The 22,179-nt window shown below is 34.8% G+C and overlaps 1 protein-coding gene across 14 annotated transcripts in view; it reads left to right on the top strand.

The window, feature by feature from the left end:
- Positions 1-22,179, top strand: part of ZBBX (zinc finger B-box domain containing) — a 140,108-nt gene that overhangs the window by 99,308 nt on the left and 18,621 nt on the right. For 8 of the 14 annotated variants that reach the window (XM_070582180.1, XM_008516231.2, XM_070582183.1 and 5 more), the window contains 7 exons: positions 336-445; positions 830-930; positions 2,108-2,187; positions 3,837-3,976; positions 9,148-9,455; positions 12,879-13,032; positions 13,797-13,913. In XM_070582180.1, coding sequence (XP_070438281.1) covers positions 336-445; positions 830-930; positions 2,108-2,187; positions 3,837-3,976; positions 9,148-9,455; positions 12,879-13,032; positions 13,797-13,913 — 1,010 coding nt within the window. The remainder of the gene's footprint in view (positions 1-335; positions 446-829; positions 931-2,107; positions 2,188-3,836; positions 3,977-9,147; positions 9,456-12,878; positions 13,033-13,796; positions 13,914-22,179) is intronic. The other 6 variants (XM_070582185.1, XM_070582182.1, XM_070582181.1 and 3 more) reach the window with 2 other exon arrangements.

The raw sequence follows: 22,179 nt of genomic DNA, 5'->3' as shown, positions 1-22,179 counted from the left end.
AATTAGCTTTTTAAATAGCGTGGTATGTTTCATGGACTTCATGTGGCTTTTGCAAGAACGCTGACTTCTCTCATAACTTTGATTTTCATCCTAAATGAAAAACAATAGTATACGCAATTAAAAAATCTTTGATGTTAATTTGATTTACTAAATTATTTTAGTGGATTAAGATACTGTTATATAAATATACTTTTCTTCCCTGAATTAGAGGTACAGCTACGGTTTCATCATTAATTTTGTAGACTCACTTGTTTGTGAAATAAATCAAGATCTTGTCTGGGCAAGTTTCAGATAATGTATGTTAGTCTTTTAATTGCTTTTTTCTTGTTTTGTAGAACTCCACAGGAGCAACTTCGAAACATGTTGCTGGAGACATTCATACCTCAGTGTAAAACTGCCAGTGAGGCACAGTGTTCTCAGAATGAAAATGATGAAGATAGTGATGGTTAGTTCAGCCCTGATTAGATATTTTCAAATTTATTATTTCAAATTATATACAGTAAGCATTGATCAGCATCTGCTTTTGGTTTTCTTTGCTGTATCATTCTCAATTGGACAATGTAGCCTTTGTCTCCAGATCAAAATCACCCACACTCTTCTTCCTATTCTCTAGATTTACTTTGCCTTAATTTAAATAGTTTCACTTAAAAGTTGAATGTTAAGAAGATGTATATTTTACTTGAGCTAGGGAAATTGATGGCATTTAAATTTTTGTGTGGATGTACAGGAGAACACTAATTTTTTATTGTTGGCTATATTATTTGAAGATAGGAAATTATGAGGTAAGGTATGTTCTTTGATGATATTATTTTCTAATCTTATTTCCTAGTTGAGGAGACCAAAGTACAACAGCCAGCTCTTTTTCTGCCAGTAGAAGAAATAAACGTAGAGAGACCTGAACCATCTTTAAAAATAGTCGAACTAGATGATGTAAGTGCGTAATGACCATTCATATTACTTAACAAACAGGAAACTCATATAGTTACAACTATATGTTATTTTCAACAAAATTTCTTTCATAATTCAACATAGCTTAATAGGAAATTTACAACTGTTTAAACTGAAACACTCTAATAGGAAAAAATAGAGTATTATTTTTAATGTAGACAGTAAATTTGTGAGCTGAATTGATACTGTGTCATCTTTTAGGAAGCATGTGGTATGGGAGATGAAAAGACATTTCACTCTTTTATAGAAAAGTAGTTTAGTGTTTGTTTTATTTAGTTCTTTATGTTATCAGGCTTTTAAACGAAGATTAGTCTCATTATATGGCATCTGTTTAACAAAATTTGTATACATTTAGTTTCTTGAATGTCAATTAATATTACTTTCTATTTAAAGCAAAAACAGTATTAAGATTTAAGGGATTTAGTCTAGCAATGACTTGAATACAAATTTCTAGTAGATGCTAGGTAGAACCAGCTAGAGCTGGAGCTGGTAGGTGCTAGAGCTCCAGGTAAAAGGTTTAAATTGTGACAAACTCAGTGCATCTCTCTAACTGTCTAGTTATCCAGTAGCTGAATGGCCCACTTCTCTTCGATATTGCTGTTACTGTTATTGTCACAGAAAAAGACCAGCATGGAGGAAGTGCCTTTTTAATACTACTTTCTTCATGTTAGTAGCTTCCGCTTTGTGTGTGTTTGTGTGTGTGTGTCTGTGTGTGTACCTAGCAAAATTTTTATTTCGCCTCTGGATAAATTCAAGATATTGAACAAATAAATACACATGCACATGCATATATATGTGTGTGTGCTTGTCATTAAATTTTTGATGCCGAGAGTAAACTTACAACATGCTGGCCAGAGAAGTAGAAACATCCTAGTCACTAATCTCCTTGGTTCTTAGTAGTTACATAATGAGACATAAGTTGTTATTGTTGGTTCTAGATATGAGAGTAATGATAAAGTGACTGACTGCAAATGCCCTCAACAAATATCTGATGAATATATTTAGTTCTCTTAGAACTCGTGTTCTATGGCATATGGTCAGAGAGCTCATGACAATATTTATAGCAGGAAAATTCTCTAAATGTTACCCACAAGTTAGCTGGTTAATGTATAGTAAATTTATTGAACATACTAACATTATATAACATGCATTTAATAAGACTTGCGAAGAGGACATTGAAGATCCAGGGAACTTCGTGCCTTACAAAGTTGAGTTAGCTGATGCAGACAGCCAGCAAAGGTAAGACATTTCTAATTCGCTTTGATGTGTATTAAAAACCAACAAAAAAATCAGCTGTCTCTTTAAATGAGAAATTCATACATACAAAACACGTGACTTTAAAGTATGTTTAGAATATGTTTTACTTAAGCCATGTTTCAATTTGTGTACAATAGTGCCAATATTTGTTGACATTCAATAGTTGGAATATTTTCTATAATATATTTATACTCAATATCTGGATTATTTAATTGATGCTTCTGAATTTAGGGATTATTATTTGAAATGGCTGAGCATGTCTTATTTCATAGGAGCTTTCTTCTTTTCTCCAAAGATACTCTGTGGATTTTCCTTACTTCGCTTTGTTATGAACCCTAAATAAAAACAGGTATAATTAGGTTGAGAGACAAAAAGAGCTACGAAACTATAGATTACTTCCTATTATGTTCACTGTGTGATAAAGCAAATACATGAAGAATAATGGTTCACTTTGTAGCTTTTTTGTAGAATTTTGTCATTTCCAAATAAAAAATAGTATCTGGTTGTGTCTGTTAGTAAGGTTAAAAATTATTCCAAGTCCCCTTTGATGTTGAAACTTTAGCTAGGATTTCAAGTGTTTTGACTACAGAGCATTAAATTGGGTAAACACCAAAATGAGGTTCCTGTTAAGCAGCCCCTAGACCGATTCTTTACTTATACATTCACATCAACCTAGGCCCCTGTCAGCATTTTGTAAGAGCAACGGGCGTAAGTGATGCCCTTGGACTTGAAAAGCCCAATTTTTGGACAAATGCACCCAGACATCTAGCACCCAATTGCTTTTGGCAGGAGACAACATTCTGGTCAGTAGATTAGAGGTTTATATCTATTACTGTATCCCAAAGGAAATGAACGGCATTCCTGCTCTCTAATTTCATACTTGTATATATCTTATCTGAAGTCTTTGCTTTGACCGCCTAACCATGTATGGTGTTAGAGAAGGCAGAAAAAGCTACTGATCATGGTGTGGCAATAGTTTTGCAGCTCAGGTTTGGAGGTGCCCATAGAGCTTCTTCTTTTCTAAGAAGAGTCTTAAAGGATCATAAGTGACACAAGGAGACCTTCTGGTTAAGCAAAATCCATGAGTTTTTGTGATAGTACTATATAGAGCTTACATAAATATTAGGTATTATTAAATATATTACTCAATTCATAGAAAATATTATTTAAATTATAACTATACTTGTATATAGTAATTATCATGAAAAATTGAAACATAAATACCACATATGGCTTTTTAGCTCTTTTAGTTCATTCATGAACGAATAAAAAGTTTATGTAAGTAACACAACCTGGATTTTAATAAGCTTGAAAGATAACTCCATTTTTAGAAGAAAGAATATAAGGAGCAAAAAGTATTTCAGAATGATTTAAAAAAGAAACTTTCAATTGAAATTTTGCAGTTAATCAGATTTGGCCCAGTTGCTTATTTCTTTTACATCCATCACACTGTTTAGTTACTTGTAGTTTAGAATGTGTCCACAGTAAGGTTAAAATAAATATTGTTAATATGAATAACTCTATTCCATGAAGGTTTTACTATATTTGCTTTAATAAGCTTATACTTTTTCTTTCTTTTTTAATATGATTTCTTTAAATTCTGTTATTTTGCTTGTCCCTAAACATGAAAGTTGCTCATTTCATGATTATCAGAATACTTTTCTGTATGAAAACGACATCCAGCAACAACATGTTTTCACCAAGGGAAAAACAGACCGCTTACGTCTTCATTTGAGCAATAGCTCTTCTTATGGTAAAGATAACTCAAAAGGTAACTTTTTTTCTTTTGCTTAATATTGTTAACAATGAACGTTGGTAATTTAATAAAACCAATGAGTATTGCAGTATACAAAAGATTTGCCTATAATGCTGTACATTGTAAACCCAGAAAATTTACTACTCAGAAGAAAATTTGTTGAAAATATATAGTTTTCTAGAAAATACTCTTTTCAGTCAGTAGGCAACAGTGTTTGTATTTGGAAGAAAAAGCAGCCAATATAGGTCTCTCTAAAAGTTATTATGGATGGAGCTAGCATTTAAAAGATTATATGGATGAACTATTAGTGACAAAAGTCTGATTGGCCCCCTGTTGTCCTCCCTTGTGTTAAATCTTTTCCCAAGATATTCAAATTTGATGTAGAGTTTCACATAAGTGATAAAACCAAAATAAAACAAATCATCTTGTTTGTTTACCTACATTGCTATTACTGGTCATTCTCTTGGGATCTATAGATTAGAATGCTGTGTGCGACTGTCTGTTTTCAATCTCCAGATGGTAAGATCATCGTTTAAAGACAGTCACAGCAAAGTATCCTGGGAGTCAGATGTTGTTTCCATTTCTGTCTTAAATCACTGTGTGACCTTGGATATGTCACTTCCTTTCTTAGACCTCATTTTCCTAAATTAAAATATAGGAACTAGATTACTTTCAATTTGCCTTTCAAATATTATGCTTGATCTACTTAGGATTTTCAGAAAAAACAATAAATATATCTTATGTGAAGGATGTGAGAGATACTAAGACTGTTGTTTAAAATACTTGTAAAATTGGTGATTACCTTCTGATTGGGTAGCAGATGGTAGAGAACAGTGATTTGTGGTAATCCTGCTGGTTTTGACATCTTCAAATACTAAGCCTGTAAATCATTATGACTGACTATGAATGATACCCACATGGGAACTTCGGACTTTACAGGGCTCTGTATTTCTAATCCAGAAGGTATTTTTTTTGCCCACCTGGTGTATGGTGTCCCAGTTGCCTTTGAGAAAATGGCGAACATAAATACCTATATGTGTTACTTTAAAAATACTTAATTTTTTCGAATAGACTTTATTTTTTAGAGAAGTTTTAGGTTTACAGCAAAATTGAGCAGGAAGTACAGAGTTCCCATATGCCTTCTGCCCCAACAAAGCCATAGTTTCTCCTCCTCAATCAACATCCCAAACCAGAGTAGTATATTTGTTGCAATCAACAAATGTACATGACACATCATTATCACCCAAAGTCCATAGTTTACATTAGGGTTCACTTTTGGTGTTATACATTCTATGGGTTTGGACAATGTATAATGACGTGTATCCACCATTACAGTACAAAACAAAATTGTTTCACTGCCCTAAAAACCCTAGATTACCTTCACAGAGCACAGGCTCTGCTTTTTATAGTTCTGTCCCCTCTCACCCCTAGCAACTACTGATCTTTTTACTGTCTCTATAGTTTTCCCTTTTCCAGAATGTTATATAGTTGGACGCATATAGTATGGAGCCGTCTCAGATTTTCCTTTTTCACTTAGTAATATGCATTTAAAGTGACTCCATGTCTTTTCATGCCTTGATAGCTCATTTTCTTTTAGTGCTGAATAATATTCTATTGTCTGGATGTACCCTAACTTATACATTCACTTACGTAAGGACATCTAGTTGCTTCCAAGTTTTGGAAATTATGAATAAAGCTGCTATACACATCTGCGTGTAGGTTTTTGTTTGGACATAAGTTTTCAATTTGTGTAAATACTAAGGAGCATGATTACTGGATCGTGTGGTAATAGTATGTTTAGTTTTATAAGAAACCACCAAACTGTCTTCCAAAGTAGCTGTATGATTTTGCATTCCCACCAGCAATTAATGAGAGTTTCTGTTCTCCACATCCTCTCCAGCATTTGGTGTTGTCAATATTTTGGACTTTTGCTGTTCTAATTATTGTGTAGTGATATCTCTTTGTTGTTTTCATTTGCAATTCCCTAATGACATATGAGTTTAAGTATATTTTCATGTGCTTGTTTACTGTGTAATATCTTCTTTGATAAGGTATCTGTTAAGATCTGTGGCCCATTTTTTAATTGGGTTGTGTTTTTTACTATTGATATTTAAGAATTCTTTTGTATATTTTGGGTAACAGTACTTTATCAGATGTGTGTTTTGCAAATATTTTCTCCCAGTCTGTGGCTTGTCTTCTCATTCTCTTGGCAGTGTCTTTCATAGAACAGAAGTTTTTAATTTTAATAAAATCCAACTTACCAGTTATTTCTTTCATGGATAGTGCCTTTTGGGCTGTAACTGAAAAAGTCATCACCGTACCTGAGATCATCTAGATTTTCTCCTGTGTTCTAGGGATTTTAGTTTTGCATTTTACATTTAGATCTATGATCAATTTTAGGTTAATTTTTGTGAAGGATAAAGGGTCTATGTCCAGATTCATTTTTTTGCATGTGGACGTCTGGTTGTTCCAGCACTGCTTGTTGAAAAGACTATCTTTTCTCCATTGTATTGCCTTTGCTCTTCTGTCAAAGATTAGTTGACTACATTTATGTGGGTCTATTTATGGATTCTCCATTTTGTTCCATTGATCTATTTTTCTGTACTTTTGCTAATACCACACTGTCTTGATTACAATAGTTGTATGGTAATTCTTGAAGTAGTATATTGTCAGTCCTCTGACTTCAGTTTACTCCTTCAATATTTCGTTGGCTACTCTGAGTCTTTTGCCTCTCCATATAAACTTTCCATATGACTTGCTGGGATTTTGATTGAGATTGCATTGAATCTTCTGATCAAGTTGGGAAGAACTGACATCTTGACAATATTGAGTCTTCCTATCCAGGAACATGGACTATCTCTCCAGTTATTTGGTTCTTGTTTGATTTATTTCATCACAGTTTTGTAGTTTTCCTCATATAGGTCTTGTATGTATTTTGTTAGATTTATACCTAAGTATCTCATTTTTCAATGCTAATGTAAGGGTATTGCGTATTTAATTTCAAATTCCACTTGTTCATTGTTGGCATATAGGAAAGTGATTGATTTTTGTATGTTGACCTTGTATCCTGAAAACTTGCTAAAATTGTTTATTAGTTCCAGGAGTTTTGTTTTGCTTTTTTAGATTCTTCGGATTTTCTACATAGAAAATCATGTCATCAAAATCAGATTTATTTCTCCCTTCCCAATCTGTATACTTTTCATTTCCTCTTATTGTCTTATTGCATTAGCTAAGACTCCCAGTAGGATGTTGAAAAAGAGTGGTAAGAGGGGACATCCTTACCTCATTCCTTATCTTAGGGGTGAAGCGTCTAGCTTCTCACCATTAAGTATGATGTTACTATAGGTTCTTTGTAGGTAGTCTTTATTGAGTTGAGGAAGTTCTCCTCTATTGCTAGTTTTCTGAGAGATTTTTTTTTTATCATGAGTAAGTGTTAGATTTTGTCAAATTCTTTTTCTGCATCTATTGATACAATCTTGTAATTTCTCTTCTTTAGCCTGTTGATGTGACGTTAGATTAATTGATTTTTGATGTTGAGCCAAGATATCTAATTTTTATGACTTAACAGGGCTTCCAATGACTAGACTAAATTAAATCATACCTATATTTTCTGCATTGCATTTTAAACATTATTAACAGGCTGTTTCGTCACTTTCAGCAGCAATAGATCCTAATAGTGGAAGTTTGCAATCTTGCAAAAATATTATGGTGGTTAGTTTTAGACATTTAAATATAGGAAACAGCATCCATTTCTACCAAAAAATCAGATAATTTCTATTCAAGTTTAGAAGGGAAGTACATCATTATTATGGAAGTTTCATTAAGTACCCTTTATAAAGTTTTTATAAGTTATTACATTTCTCACAGTATGTATGAATTTAAGAGGTGATAGTTGTTAGAAGTGAAAGTTCTAAATACTATGTATAATTGCAGAATTTTATAAACCTTTGATTGCAACAGGTCTTTTAGGCTGCAAGGCAGAATTTACATCACTAGAGACTATTTTAGTCATAGCCTCTACTATTTTAGATGGTCTATTTATAGAGATGAGATATTTATATTGGAAAGAGAATAGTTATAATCAGATGAAGCAGTATTCAATCTTGATAATGGTATACACATTTTTATTTTGATTGAAAGCAATATGGTGCAAGCTTTTTAAAGACTTTTCCTTCTTCAGAAAATTTAGCCCAATGTTTCACAACCCTGGCTGCATATTATCATCACCTGGAGAATTTGCTGGAGGGGGGAGAACACCAAAACAATGCTTGAGTCCCACTGCCAGAGTCTGATTTAATTGGTTTGGGGTCAGGCTCATACCCTGACACTTTTAAACAGTACCTTCAGATGATTCCATTGTGCCGCCAGGTTGAAAACCAGTGATCTAAACTGAGTGATTTATTTAAAGCAGACTTAATGAGGTAGGTGACTAATATAATCGTGCTCATTTTGTGGCTTTCCAGAGGCAGGTGTCCCAGCTTAATCATTTTCTGTGCCCCTAACTGCTGCTGCTCTTTCATCTGGCAGATTTCCCTCTGCCCTCTACTCAGCACTAGGCATGCTAAGGAAAAGAAGTAAAACGTGGAAATAAGGTTCCCTCTGCATTTTGTCTCATAAATTGCTATTGTAAAACTTGAGTGGGTGAGAGGCTAGGAAAGTGGGAATTGAACTACAGGCTGAAATAAAAGTTTGCCTCAATTTCAAGATTTCATTACAAAACAAAATCTTAGCTCCCTTCATTGGTCTCACTCAGGTTCGAATGTATATATAAGTAAACTATGATTATCATTTATGAACATAAACAGAGTAAAAGTATTTTAACACTGAGAACTCAATAAAGAAATGTTGAGGGGCCGGCTCCGTGGCCGAGCGGTTAAGTTCCCGCGTTCCGCTGCGGCGGCCCAGGGTTCAGATCCTGGGCGCGGACATGGCACCGCTGGTCAGGCCACGTTGAGGCGGCATCCCACATCCCACAAGTAGAAGGACCTGCAACTAAGATATACAACTACGTACGGGGGGCGGGCGGGGGGGTGTTTGGGAAATAAAGCAGAAAAAAAAAAAAAAGAAATGTTGATAAATGTGTTTACTGGTAAAAGTTTACACCACAGAACTTTTTGTTTATGAACAGTTTAATCAGTTTATTTGCTTAAATTTATTTAACTTCTGTAAATGTGTGTTTTCAATAGCAGGAACTTCAAATACAGATTGTGACATCGTTGTGGATCCTGATGTTTATTCTCCTGCGGTTGAAAAATTAGGAGAAAGCAGCTTTTTGGAAAGAACTTTCAGAGAGCAAAGTATAGATACAGAAAGTAATAAAAAATCTGTTGACTCCTGCATATCACTTAGGGGCAAGGATTCTTTGCCAAATATAGATTTAGAAAATCCTTCCAGTAAGGAGAAATTATCTCAAGACATCAAAGAATCCTTGGAATTTAGCAATCTGCATGAGAGGCCAAACTTTGAAGATTCTAAACCTACAGAGTCACCACTGGTAAATCCCTATTATGCTATTATATTGAAAATTTTATAGGAAACATCATAAGAAAATTTCATACTGACACAATGTATTCTTAAATGCTACTTCCTATTGAAATTAAAATGTGTTACCTTGTATTATCACAAGATAATAGAAGAGTGACTCATATGGGAAAGAATGTTAATGACTATGAAACAAATTCTAATAAAGTTAATGCTGTTATAACATATAGTTTTCTATGACAAATAATACTTTAAGACCCATCTCATGCACCATGCTGAGTGCTTTTACTTTCTAAATGAAATTCATTATTATGATTAACTTAGTATAAGAAATTCCATCTAGCTTTTTACTGTATATTCACTGGTTAAACTGAAATAAATACAGATATGTAGATAGAATCAGTTTTTGTGGCTTAACGTCAACTTAAGGTTTAAAAGATAATTCTTTCAAGAATATTGCTAATAAAGAAACGGGTGTAGTTTTTGTTTCTTCTTAGAGGAAAAAAAGGGTAAATTAACTCATTATTGCACTATTGCCAAATTTTAAAATTATATTTGAATCTCTGTTCTATATACTAAAAATCTTAGGTAATCATGATTATGAATAATAAATGATTTGGAAATTGGGTAATTCAAATGTTAAATTTTTTGGAAATTGGGCCAGTCAAATATTTTAACAATGCTTTAAAGTTATTTGAAATGAATCTCTCTGATGACTGAACTGAAAGTGGGACCAAAAAAGTAAGAGAATGAATACTTGAGCTGCTGCTGCTTCTGTCTGGGGCATTGGATTTCTGAGCCCACTTCATGACAGGTATTCTCCATTTTTGAAGTGGGAAATTGGAACTGAGATCTCTGCAAAAACCTTAGATCCCTAAAGTCTGCTCAGTCATTGGAGGAATACACTAGGAAACATTCTCACAGGTGCAGCAAGATGAAAGGAAAAGGATGTCTGCAGGGGATCTGGGCCAAGTCAATAAACATCTTACCCGAAAAATGGATATCTTGGGCCTTGCTTTAGCATAGGTATAGAATTTGAATGTACATTTCTTGCTCAGAATCTCCAAGCCAGGAAATTCACAATGTTCATCCATGCCTTTTGATATTCTGATGTGTCTGGCAAAAGTAAATCCCAATCCCTCCTAGAAAGACATTCCCACAATTTAGCCGATATTAGATCCCCCAAAATAAAGCCTCACTGCACATGGGCTTTTCTACCCCCTCCTCTAAAGGAGAAAACAATTGATCCTAGAAGGACTTTCTGCAAACAGAACAACAGGGACTCTAATTTCCCAGGTTCCACAGGGCGTCATGAAGAGGGTGAGGTGCCATCTGCACAAGCAGGGTGCTGGCTTATAGGAGGAAGAATCCTGAGCACGGTGAACCCACTTCTTCTATACTGGACGTCAGCCTTCCTGACCTTTGCCCCAGGGCGAGAATTTATCTTCTATAACCTAATAAAAGGCATTTAGAAAAAACTCACAGATACATAATCTATGGTAATTCATATAATGGAAAGCAATGTAGCAGTTAAAATGAATGAAATAGAGCTACTTTTATGAACATGGATAGATCTTAAAAACATGTTAAAATTTTAAATGTAAAAGAATACATGGAGTATGAGTCTGGTAGCATTTTTGGAAACATTTAAGACAATCGTAACTTTTTATGGATACACTCAGGTATAACAAAAGTCTAAAACCTGTACTGGAATAGAATATGTAGACTTCAATGCAATAATACAATTAGCTCATAAAGTCTAATATATAGATGTCTGAAGCAAGTCTTTTAAATTACTGACATTAAATTGTGTGGTCAAGTTATGTGTTGTACATATCTACATATTGCATAATTAACATTGAAATGTTAAAAAACTGCTAATCATATTTTGATCCCTTCTACCATTAATGTAAAAAGTAAGTGTAAATGATTACATCATGGAGCCCGGTACTTTATATATAGTGGTAGAATCTACTTTCTTTTCATCCCTAATGACTAGACGAGAACTGTTTTTATTCTCCTCCTTTCCTAGTCAAAGTCATTCCCTGAGCAGAAACTCCTTAGAAATCTGTTGTGCTCCAGTAAAAAATTCAAGAGTGAGCAGTAGGGGCAATTTTCAGCAGTGACGTTTCTTGACTTCCAAATGGAGTGTAAGAAAGTTCATTTTGCGCTTCACTTTTCAGAAATTGAGTCCTACATAAAGGTGGCACTGCCTGTGGAATTAAGTACTAACTTGTTGAGCAGCAGCAGTGAGGTAGGGTCGCGTGCCAGGAAGAACATGGACAAGTCAGGGGCACTTGGTTCTGGTTGTGAAACTACTAATAGTTAACTTTGTGAGTTTGGAAAAAAACAAACACACCCACTCTCGTTGTTCTTGTCTGTCAACCAAGGCTTTAAAACACCTTCTCAGATTTGCAATTGTCTAAACCAAATATGGGTTCCACTGGAGCTGAAAGGGTTCTGTGAATTGGTAATCAGTGTCTAGAAGAGGCAGTGAAGATGTCAAGAGTAGAGAGGACTTAGATTTGTCTTTGAAAGAAATGCTTTATTGATCACCAGCTTGGTTTTGTAATATTTTATCTATTATATGACTTATAAATTTGGATAGAGTTATAGTAATTTTCTTTGTTTTGGTTACCCCCTTGAAACACGGCATTTGGGCACTAATTAGACCCATTAGGGAACTGTTAAATGCTTATAGCCACTCTGGTTATATTTTAAGTCCATCTAAAGCTCTCATGACTGAGTCTCTAATCTGTTTCCTACTAGACTCATGTGCTTTTTAATCCCATTTAAATTCTTCCCTAAGATGAAAGCACATCACAACATGAATTCATAGGGTGGTGGAATCAGCCTAGACTCCAAATCAGACAGATCTATATTCAAAACCTAGGTCTGCTAGCTTCTAGCTATATAAACTTTACAAATTACTTAGCTCGCTCTTGTCTGTTTTCTACTTGCATATTTGCTTCACGATGAGTATTTTGTTAACTTGGATTTATGACCATGGTCAGATCAGATTTATTCCCATCAGTATTTTACTTTCATCTTTGAGATTATTTTATGTATAGACAAAGACACTAGTTCAAAAGCACAGCATATGAGAGAGACTCTATTTTTCAGAGTAATTTATATGCAAAGACACTGAGGGAAGAAAATAAAGGAAAGAAAGGAAAAAGAAAAACTTTGTTTCATGAACTTCTGTCCTCCTTAGATTGATGGCAGCTTTTAGATAATTACCGTAATAATTGAGTTTTACACATTTTTCAGAACCTACTCTATATAAATGTTGTGTTATTTATGTCTCCACTACTAGAACCTAAACCTGATGAGGGCAGAATCCATGTCAAGAACACAGTAGGTGTCAATGAACGAATGTGCTGCTTCGCCTTGATGAGATAAAAAACGTAATTCTGTTGAATATTTTGTTTCCTAGTTGTTACAAGAAATAGCCCTCAGAAGTAAGCCTATAAGTGAACAATATCAAGGACTTGAAAGATTCTTTGTTTTTGATAAAAGTGAAAGACTCAACTTACTTCCTTCTCCTAGCTTAGAACGCAGCTATTCCAGTGCTAGGATTACAATTGCAGGTAAATTCAGACATGAAATCAGATGGCCCATGGACCAACTTAATAGTTTTCCCACACATTTTTTTAAAACAGTTCGTCCTCATCTTAGGAAATACTGGGCAATTCTGTTCAACAAATAAAATCATGTTCTACTTCCCTAGCTGAAATTATTAGCCCTGTATGAGTTGCCACATATTTATGTCTAAGGCTACTATCAGAATGTGAGAGAACATAACTATAATGAGACTGGGGAGAAATTACTTTTAGAAATGTAGCCCTTACTAAATTGTGTAATAGAAATTCTTTGAATGACTTTATTAAATTTTAAGTAGTGTATGATATCTCCTAAATGCCATCTTAAAAGCAAATCTCAAAATTTCAGGGTCTGTGAGCTTTCTGAGACATACCTATAAATTCCTTTTGAAAGCTAGGTCTTGGTGTCACCTATATTCTTAGATTTCCTGTGTATTCAAATGTGTCTATTCATGTACTAACTAGTATACTTTATGTTATACTGTTATATACTTTTAAAATGATTTGTTTCCATCTAAATGTGTGTGTGTAATATCTTTGCAGAGTTTATTTTTTCTTTTTATTAAGCTAGGTGAATCTAATGGTTTTTATTGGATAATTATGAGATTTTGTATTTTATAATATATACCTCACTGTTGTAAATGTTGCTTTTAGCTGAATATTATCCAGTAAGACAATAAACATAATAAAGCAACAGCAGGGAGTTTTCTCCTTTTTCAAATGTATATTATTTTGCCATTTTTCTGTCTTAGGGGACAGAGAATGGGTCCCAGAGTGTAGCATAAGCGCGTATGCTGATGACAGAGTTGCCCTGGGTGTTCTGCAGAGAGCCCAGACCCCGTCATCAATCGGAACTCAGCAGAAGACGGGTAAGAGTCGCCAGAGGCCGCAGTGCTCATTGATGGCTTACTTTGTTTATTAGTTTGTAGCTTAGCAGTTTATTAGGCACCTGAAAATGAGCTTTCACACTTTCATAATTTAAACTTACTCATGTTAACTAACTGTCCTGGACTTTTCTTCCTAAACCAAAAAAACAACAGCGCTCATTACTGTGTTCTTCTCAAAAACATGAGTTACAGTCTTAGTTATTTTCTCTAACAATGTTATAGGAAATAATATTTTTAAAATGTAGCTCAAGATAATGGTGTATATTTTGAACAACCTTTATAAAATACATACTCGGTTTCATTACACTTTCAAGAAACAGTGTATTTATCCTAGAGTTTGCATACTCTTCCACTTGGTTCATATTACGATCAGACGTAGCCATTTGTGAAATGAATGGCTTAGGTTAAAATTGGGACTTGTAGCTGTGGTTAAGACACCTCTGTTCTAAAACTAATGCTGAGTGTGTTAACCCTGGAATCTTGATTTCAGTTGACTCCATTCTCTAACCAAAATAATTGCAAGATTGTCTATAGGATAACTATTTGACATGTTGAATGCTCGTTGTAATATTTTTCTAGTGAGTGTATGCAGACAATTTTGACATCATTAAAATCAGCAGTATTATTAGGTCATTATTGTTATCTGATAATATCTACTAAAGTAGATTTACTTTTTGCTGAATTTTGTATGAAGTTGCCGTAGATGACTAATGAATTGAGGCAATTCAACACACATGTGTTGAGTATGTTGCCACTGTGCTGGGCCCTGGGGGAAAAGGGAAGCATAAGTCATGTTCCCTGATCTTAGGAGCTCGCGGTTTAGCAGGAACACTTGATAAAGGAAGCTATTTGTCTGCATTTGAAGGCCATCTTCAAGCCAGAAATTTAACTACATACGATTTTTCCAAATATGTAAGATTTATATTTCTCTCTTGCCCTGAACCCTATGATTAAAACTCCTTGGCTAGCTTAGATCCTTTCCGTATGCATTTATGTTGAGACACTGTCAGATTTAAAAGGCTGCTTTTTAGTAAAAAAACCATCCATTTATGATGAATGTTTTTTGGCGCTATAATTAGGTACCTATTCTCACATCAGTGTTTAGAGCAGCTTCAGAAATTCTGGATGCTTCTTCTGAGGCAGTCAAAGGAACTGTTTTAAGTCACTGTATATTGATGAAAACAAGTTCACATTTATGCTATGAGAAATTTGTTACTACGGCAGATCTTTATAAATAAGTAGCCAAATGCCTTTAAGTATCAGTTTGGAGTGATCAGTTGAAATCAACAGTTTACTATAAAAGACATTTGCAGGGGCACCTATCTTAGGCCAGGCATGGCCAGACACTGATGATACAAAATGAGGCCCCATCCCCGTAGCCCAGGAGCTTAGAGTCCAGTGCAGGGGTTCTCAAAGGCCAGTGTGAGCATCATCACCGGGGAAGGCTGTTGTAATGTGGATCTCTCCCCCTCGCTATTAGAGATTCTGATTCATTCAGGCTGAGATAAGGTCCAGGAATTTGCATTCATTTTATCAACAACTTCATGTTGTGCTGATGTAGACAGTCCAAAGATCATATTTGAGATAACCGTTATATATATAAACACTTAAATTACGCTTATATAAGTTGTATAAAAGGACTAGGAGTAATATAGATTACTTATCAATTTTGGAGATTGATAGGTAATTAATGATAGTACATGAGATAGTTACTTCTTCAGTCTTTTAGGAATGGAGATGGTAAAATAATTGCTTTGCCATTGAAAAGTGTAGATATGCAAATATTAGAGACTATGTGACATTTCAGCTGTATCTTAAGAATTAATAAGATTTACCAGTTAGGAGCAGAGGAAATGACTTTCTGGACAGAGATAGTGGCCTGAAATGAAAATAAAACTTTCCTGGTTATGCCACAAGTTATAGAAATCTTATATTCTGAACTGATGCCAATTTATAAAGGAATTCCTATCTCTGTAAGATTTTTAAGTTTGTGAATGTAAAAACATGACAGCTCTGAAGTCGTGTATTTAGCAGCATCCATTGATTCTCCCTGCCCCCTGCCAAAACCTACTCCTCCCCTGCTCCATCTTCCTGTCTCTGTATAACAGTCATGCAAACGTTGATGAGTCTGAAACCTGGAGTCATCTTGACTCTTTCTTACCCACCACATCCTATTCACTCCTAAATCCTGCTGATTTCAGTTCTGAAACTGATCCCAAATCTAACCACTTCTATCTTTATTGCTCAATATGAGTCCAAGCCAGTTGTCCATCATCTCTCATTAGTCTCTCAGTTTCTCTTATGCCTCTCTCCAAAATATGTTGCTATGATTAATTTCCATCTTATTCTACTGCTTTTAGTTAGTGAGTGAATTGTTTATATTTATAGTCATAAATTTGTTTATAGTTTATAGGGAGTGAATCACATTTTCTGCAAACTTAAACCATAAATTGTGTCTTGTCAATCTCCTGCTTAAAAGCATTCCATAGCTTCTTATATAAGATAGAAAAAAATTATGTTCCTTATCATGCATCACACAGCAGTACCTGAGTTGGCCCTGCCCTCTCTCCTAACTGCATCTTCTCGCACATTACAGCCACACTGGCTTTCTTTCTGTTCTTAGGCTTTACCCTTACTCACTTCGTAGCTTTAGAATTTGCTCTTCCCTCTGGTCCAGAATGCTCTGCAGCCTCTCTCTCCATCTTCACAGCCTTTTTCATATGATTGATTCTTTTTCATTATTCCACCTCAGCTTGAATGCTGCCTCCTTAGAGAGGCCTTCTGAAACCACGGTATCCAATGCTCACCTCATTGGTGTATTCTCAGTGATGGAAAACAGCCTGGTACATTGTCAGCGCTTAGGAAGTGTTTGTGAATGAGTGAAGCAGGATGGCAGGGCTGTGTGGTGTTTGGAGTGCAACTTGAAGGGAGGAACAAAGTCTCATTCACTTTTGTTTTTGTTTTTGTTTTTTTTTGTTTTAATTTTAATTTTTGTTTTTATATCAGTGACATTGGATTATAACATTATATAATTGTCAGATGTATATCGTAATATATTTTGAATTCTGTGTAGCTTACATCATATTCACCACCCAAAGACCAATTATAATCCATCACCACACACGTGTGCCTAATTAACCCTTTCCCCCTCCTCCCTCCCCTCTTCTCCTCTGGTAACCATCAATCCAATCTCTGTTTCTATGTGTTTGTTTGTTGTTGCTTTTACGTTCTACTTATGAGTGAGATCATATGGTATTTGACATTCTCCCTCTGACTTATTTCACTCAGCATAATTCCCTCAAGATCTATTCATGTTGTCACAAATGGCTGGATTTCATCCTTTCTTATGGCTGAGTAGTAGTCCATTGTGTACATATACCACGTCTTCCTTATCCATTCATCCCTTGATGGGTACCCAGGTTGCTTCCAAGTCTTGGCTATTGTGTATAATGCCGCAATGAACATAGGGGTGCAAGTATCTTTATGCCTTTGTGTTTTCAAGTTCTTTGGATAAATACCCAGCAGTGGAATAGCTGGATCATATGGTAGATCTAGTCTTAATTTTCTGTGGAAACTCCACACTGTTTTCCATAGTGGCTGCACCAGTTTTCACTCCCACCAGCAGTGTACAAGGGTTCGCTTCCCCTCCAAAACTTGTTGTTTCCTGTCTTGTTAATTATAGCCATTCTGACCAGAATGAGGTGGTATCTCATTGTAGTTTTGATTTGCATTTCCCTGATAGTTAATGATGTTGAACATATTTTCATGTACCTGTTGGCCATCTGTATATCTTCTTTGGAGAAATCTCTGTTCAGATCTTTTGCCCATTTTTTAATTGGGTTGTTGGCTTTTTTGTTGTTGAGACATATGACTTCTTTGTATATTTTGGATATTAACCCCTTATCTGATATGTGGTTTGCAAATATCTTTTTCCAATTGTTAGGTTATCTTTTCGTTTTGTTGATGGTTTCCTTTGCCATGCAGAAACTTTTTAGTTTGATGTAGTCCCATTTGTTTATTTTTTCTTTTGTTTCACTTTCCCAGTCAGACATGGTACTTGAAAATGTGCTGCTAAGACCGATGTCAAAGAGCGAGCTGACTATAATTTCTTCCAGAAGTTTCATGGTTTCAGGTGTTACATTCAAGTCTTTAATCCATTTTGAGTTGATTTTTGTGCATGGTGTAAGGGAATGGTCTACTTTCATTCTTTTGCATGTGGCTGTCCAGTTTTCCCAACACTATTTATTGAAGAGATTCTCCTTTCTCCATTGTATGCTCTTGGCTCCCTTGTCTAAAATTAGCTGTCCATTGATGTGGGCTTATTTCTGGGCTCTCGGTTCTGTTTCATTGATCTATGTGTCTATTTTTGTGCCAGCACCATGCTGTTTTGGTTACTAGAGGTTGGTAGTATATTTTGAAATCAGGGAGTGTGATACCTCCAGCTTTGTTTTTTTCCCTCAGGATTCCTTTGGCTATTCGGGGTCTTTTGTTGTTCCAGATAAATTTTAGGATTCTTTGTTCTGTTTCTGTGAAAAATGTTGTTGGAACTTTGATAGGGATTGTGTTGAATCTATAGGTTGCTTTAAGAAGTATAGACATTTTAAGGATGTTAATTCTTCCAATCCAAGAGCACAGAATATCTTTCCATTTCTGTGTCTTCTTCAATTTCTTTCAGCATTGGTTTACAGTTTTTGGTGTACAGATCTTTCAGCTCTTTGGTTAAGTTTATTCCTAGGTATTCTATCCTTTATGTTGTAATTGTAGTTGAGATTGTATTCTTAATTTCTCTTTCTGCTACTTCATTGTTAGTGTATAGAAAGGCAACTGAGTTTTGTATGTTGATTTTGTATCCTGTGACTTGACTGTATTCATTTATTATTTCTAAATTTTTTTCATGGATTCTTTAGGGTTTTCTATATATAAAATCATGTCATCCACAAATAGTGACAGTTTCACTTCTTCCTGTCTAATGTGGATCCCTTTTATTTCTTTTTGTTGCCTGATTGCTCTGGCTAGGATTTCCAGTACTACATTAGATAAGAGTGGTGACAATGGGCATCCTTGTCTGGTTCCTGTTCCTAGAGGGATAGTGTTCAGTTTTTCTCCATTGAGAATATTAGCTGTGGGTTTGTCATATATGGCCTTTATTATATTGAGGTATTTTCCTTCTATATCCAGTTTATTTAGAGTTTTTTTTGTAAATGGATGCTGTATCTTGTCAAATGCTTTATCTGCATCTATTGAGATGATCACGTGATTTTTACTCTTCATTTTGTTAATGTGGTGTATCACATTGTTTGATTTGCAGATTTTGAACCATCCCTGCATCCCTGGAATAAAACCCACTTGATCATGATGTATGATCTTTTTAATGTATTGTTGTATTCGGTTTGCTAGTATTTTGTTGAGGATTTTTGCATCGATGTTCGTCAGCGATATTGGCCTGTAATTTTCTTTTTTTGTGTTGTCCTTGTCTGGTTTTGGTATCAGGATAATGTTGGCTTTGCAGAATAAGTTAGGAAACCTCCTCTCCTCATCAGTTTTTTGGAGGAGTTTGAGAAGGATAGGCATTAAGTTCTCTTTGAAAGTTTGGTAGAATTCACCAGGGAAGCCATCTGGTCCTGGACTTTTATTTTTTGGGAGGTTTTTGATTACTGTTTCAATCTCCTTACTGGTGATTGGTTTATTCAAATTCTCTACTTCTTCGTGATCTAGTTTTGGAAGTCTGTATGATTCTAAGAATTTATCCATTTCTTTATGATTATCCAATTTGTTGGAGTATAGCTTTTCATAGTATTCTCTTGTAATCTTTTGTATTTCTGCAGTGTCCATTGTAATTTCTCCTCTTTCATTTCTGATTTTATTTATTTGAGCCTTCTCTCTCTTTTTCTTGATGAGTCTAGCTAAAGGTTTGTCAATTTTTTTTATCTTTTCAAGTAGCCAGATCTTGGTTTCATTAATTTTTGTTATTGTTTTTTTATTCTCTATTTCATTTATTTCTGCTTTGATTTTTATTATTTCCTTCCTTCTGCTATTTTTGGGCTTTGTTTGTACTTCTGTTTCCAGTTCCTTTAGGTGCACTGTTAGATCGTTTATTTGGAATTTTTCTTGTTTGTTGAGATAGGCCTGAATTGCTATAAAGTTTCCTCTTAGAACCACTATTGTTGTATCCCATAGATTTTGGCATGTCATATTTTCATTTTCATTTGTCTCTAGGTATTTTTTTGATTTCTCCTTTGATTTCTTCATTGACCCAATCGTCGTTCAGTAGCATTTTGTTTAATCTCTACATTTTTGTGGCTTTTCTGGTTTTCTTCCTGTAGTTGATTTCTAGTTTCATACCTTGGTGGTCAGAAAGATGGTTGGTATTATTTCACTCTTCTTAAATTTTCTTAAATTCAAGAAAATTTCTTAAATCTTCTTAAATTGAGACTTGTTTTGTGGTCTAATATATGATCAATCCTGGAGAATGTTCCATGTACATTTGAAAAGAATGTGTATTTTGTGGTTTTTGGATGGAGTGTTCTATATGTATCTACTAAGTCTATCTGGTCTGAGGTGTTGTTTACGGCCGGTGTTTCCTTATTGATCTTCTCTTTGGATGATCTATCCATCAGTGTAAATGGAGTGTTAAAGTCCCCTACTATTACTGTGTTACTGTCTATTTCTCCTTTTATGTCTGTTAATAGTTGCTTTATATATGTAGGTGCTCCTATGTTGGGTGCATGCATATTTACAAGTGTTATATCGCCTTGTTTGATTATTCCCTTTATCATTATGTAGTGTCCTTCTTTGTCTCTTGTTATGGTTTTGTTTTAAAGTCTATTTTGTCTGATATACGTATTGCTGCCCACACATTCTTTTCTGTGCCATTTGCATGGAGTATCTTTTTCCTCCTTTCACCTTCAGTTTGTGAGTGTTTTTAGTGCTGAAGTGTGTCTCTTGTATGCCGCATATATATGGATCTTGTTTTTATATCCAGTCGGTCACCCTATGTCTTTTGATTCGGTATTTAGTCTGTTGACATTTAAAGTAGCTATTGATAAATATGTATTTATTGCCATTTTGTTACTTTCTTTTTTCTGGGTGTTTTAGTAGTTCTTCTCTCTTCCTTTCTTCTCTTGCTCTCTTCCCTTGTGGTTTGATGGCTTTCTTTAGTAATATGCTTGATTTATTTCCTCTTACTTATTTGTTTACTTATTATAGGTTTCTGGTTTGTGATGACCATGAGGTTTCTGTATAATATTCTATGTATATAGCAATCTACATTGAGTTGATATTCTTTTTAGCTTGAGCTCTTTCTAAAAGCTCTACTCTTTTAATCCCCACCTCCCACATTTTATGTTTTTGAAATCAAATCTAATCTCTTGTTTTGTGTGTGTCTATCCATTACCTTCTTAACATTGAAATAGGTAACTTTAGTACTTTTGTCTTTTAACCTATATATCATCTTCACAGGTGGTTGATCTGCTACCTTTACTGTATTTTTGCCTTTACCAGTGATAGTGATTTTATTGCCTGTTTTTTTTTTTTTTAATTTTCTTATCTCTATTTGTGGTCTTCTCTTTCCCACTTAAATAAGTCCCTTCAGCATTTCTTGTAGAACTGGTGTCTTGGTGATAAACTCTTAATTTTTGCTCATCTAGGAAGCTCTTTATCTCTCCTTCCATTCTGACAGATAACTTTGATGGATAGAGTATTCTTGGCTGTAGGTTTTTTCCTTTCACACTTTAAATATGTCATGCCACTCCCTTCTACCCTGTAGGGTTTTGGCTGAGAAGTCCACCGATAGCCTTATGTACTTTCTTTTGTATGTCACTTGTTGTCTTTCTCTTGCCACTTTTATGTTTCTCTCTTTATCTTTACTTTTGTACATTTTAATTATAATGTGTCTTGGTGTGTGCCTCTGTGGGTTTATCTTGTTTGGTGCTCTTTGAGCTCCTGTACTTGGATGTCTGTTTCTTTCCTTAGGTTAGGAAAGTTTTCAGCTAGTATTTCTTCAAATAGCTTGTCTACCCCTTTGTCTCTCTCTTGTCCTTCTGGGACACCTATGATACAAGTGTTAGTGCACTTGATATTGTCCCAGAGTTCCACTAGGCTGTTCTCATTCTGTCTAATTCTTTTTTCTTTGATCTGTTCAGCTTAGGTGATTTCCTCTAGTCTGTGTCCAGCTCGCTGATCCATTCTTCTGTATCATCTACTCTGCTATTGAGTCCCTCTAGTCAATTTTTCATTTTCAGTATTGTAT

This window comes from Equus przewalskii, chromosome 18, assembly GCF_037783145.1.
Source record: "Equus przewalskii isolate Varuska chromosome 18, EquPr2, whole genome shotgun sequence".
In the NCBI taxonomy this organism is placed as follows: domain Eukaryota; kingdom Metazoa; phylum Chordata; class Mammalia; order Perissodactyla; family Equidae; genus Equus; species Equus przewalskii.
This window is presented reverse-complemented; position numbering and strand designations above follow the sequence as displayed.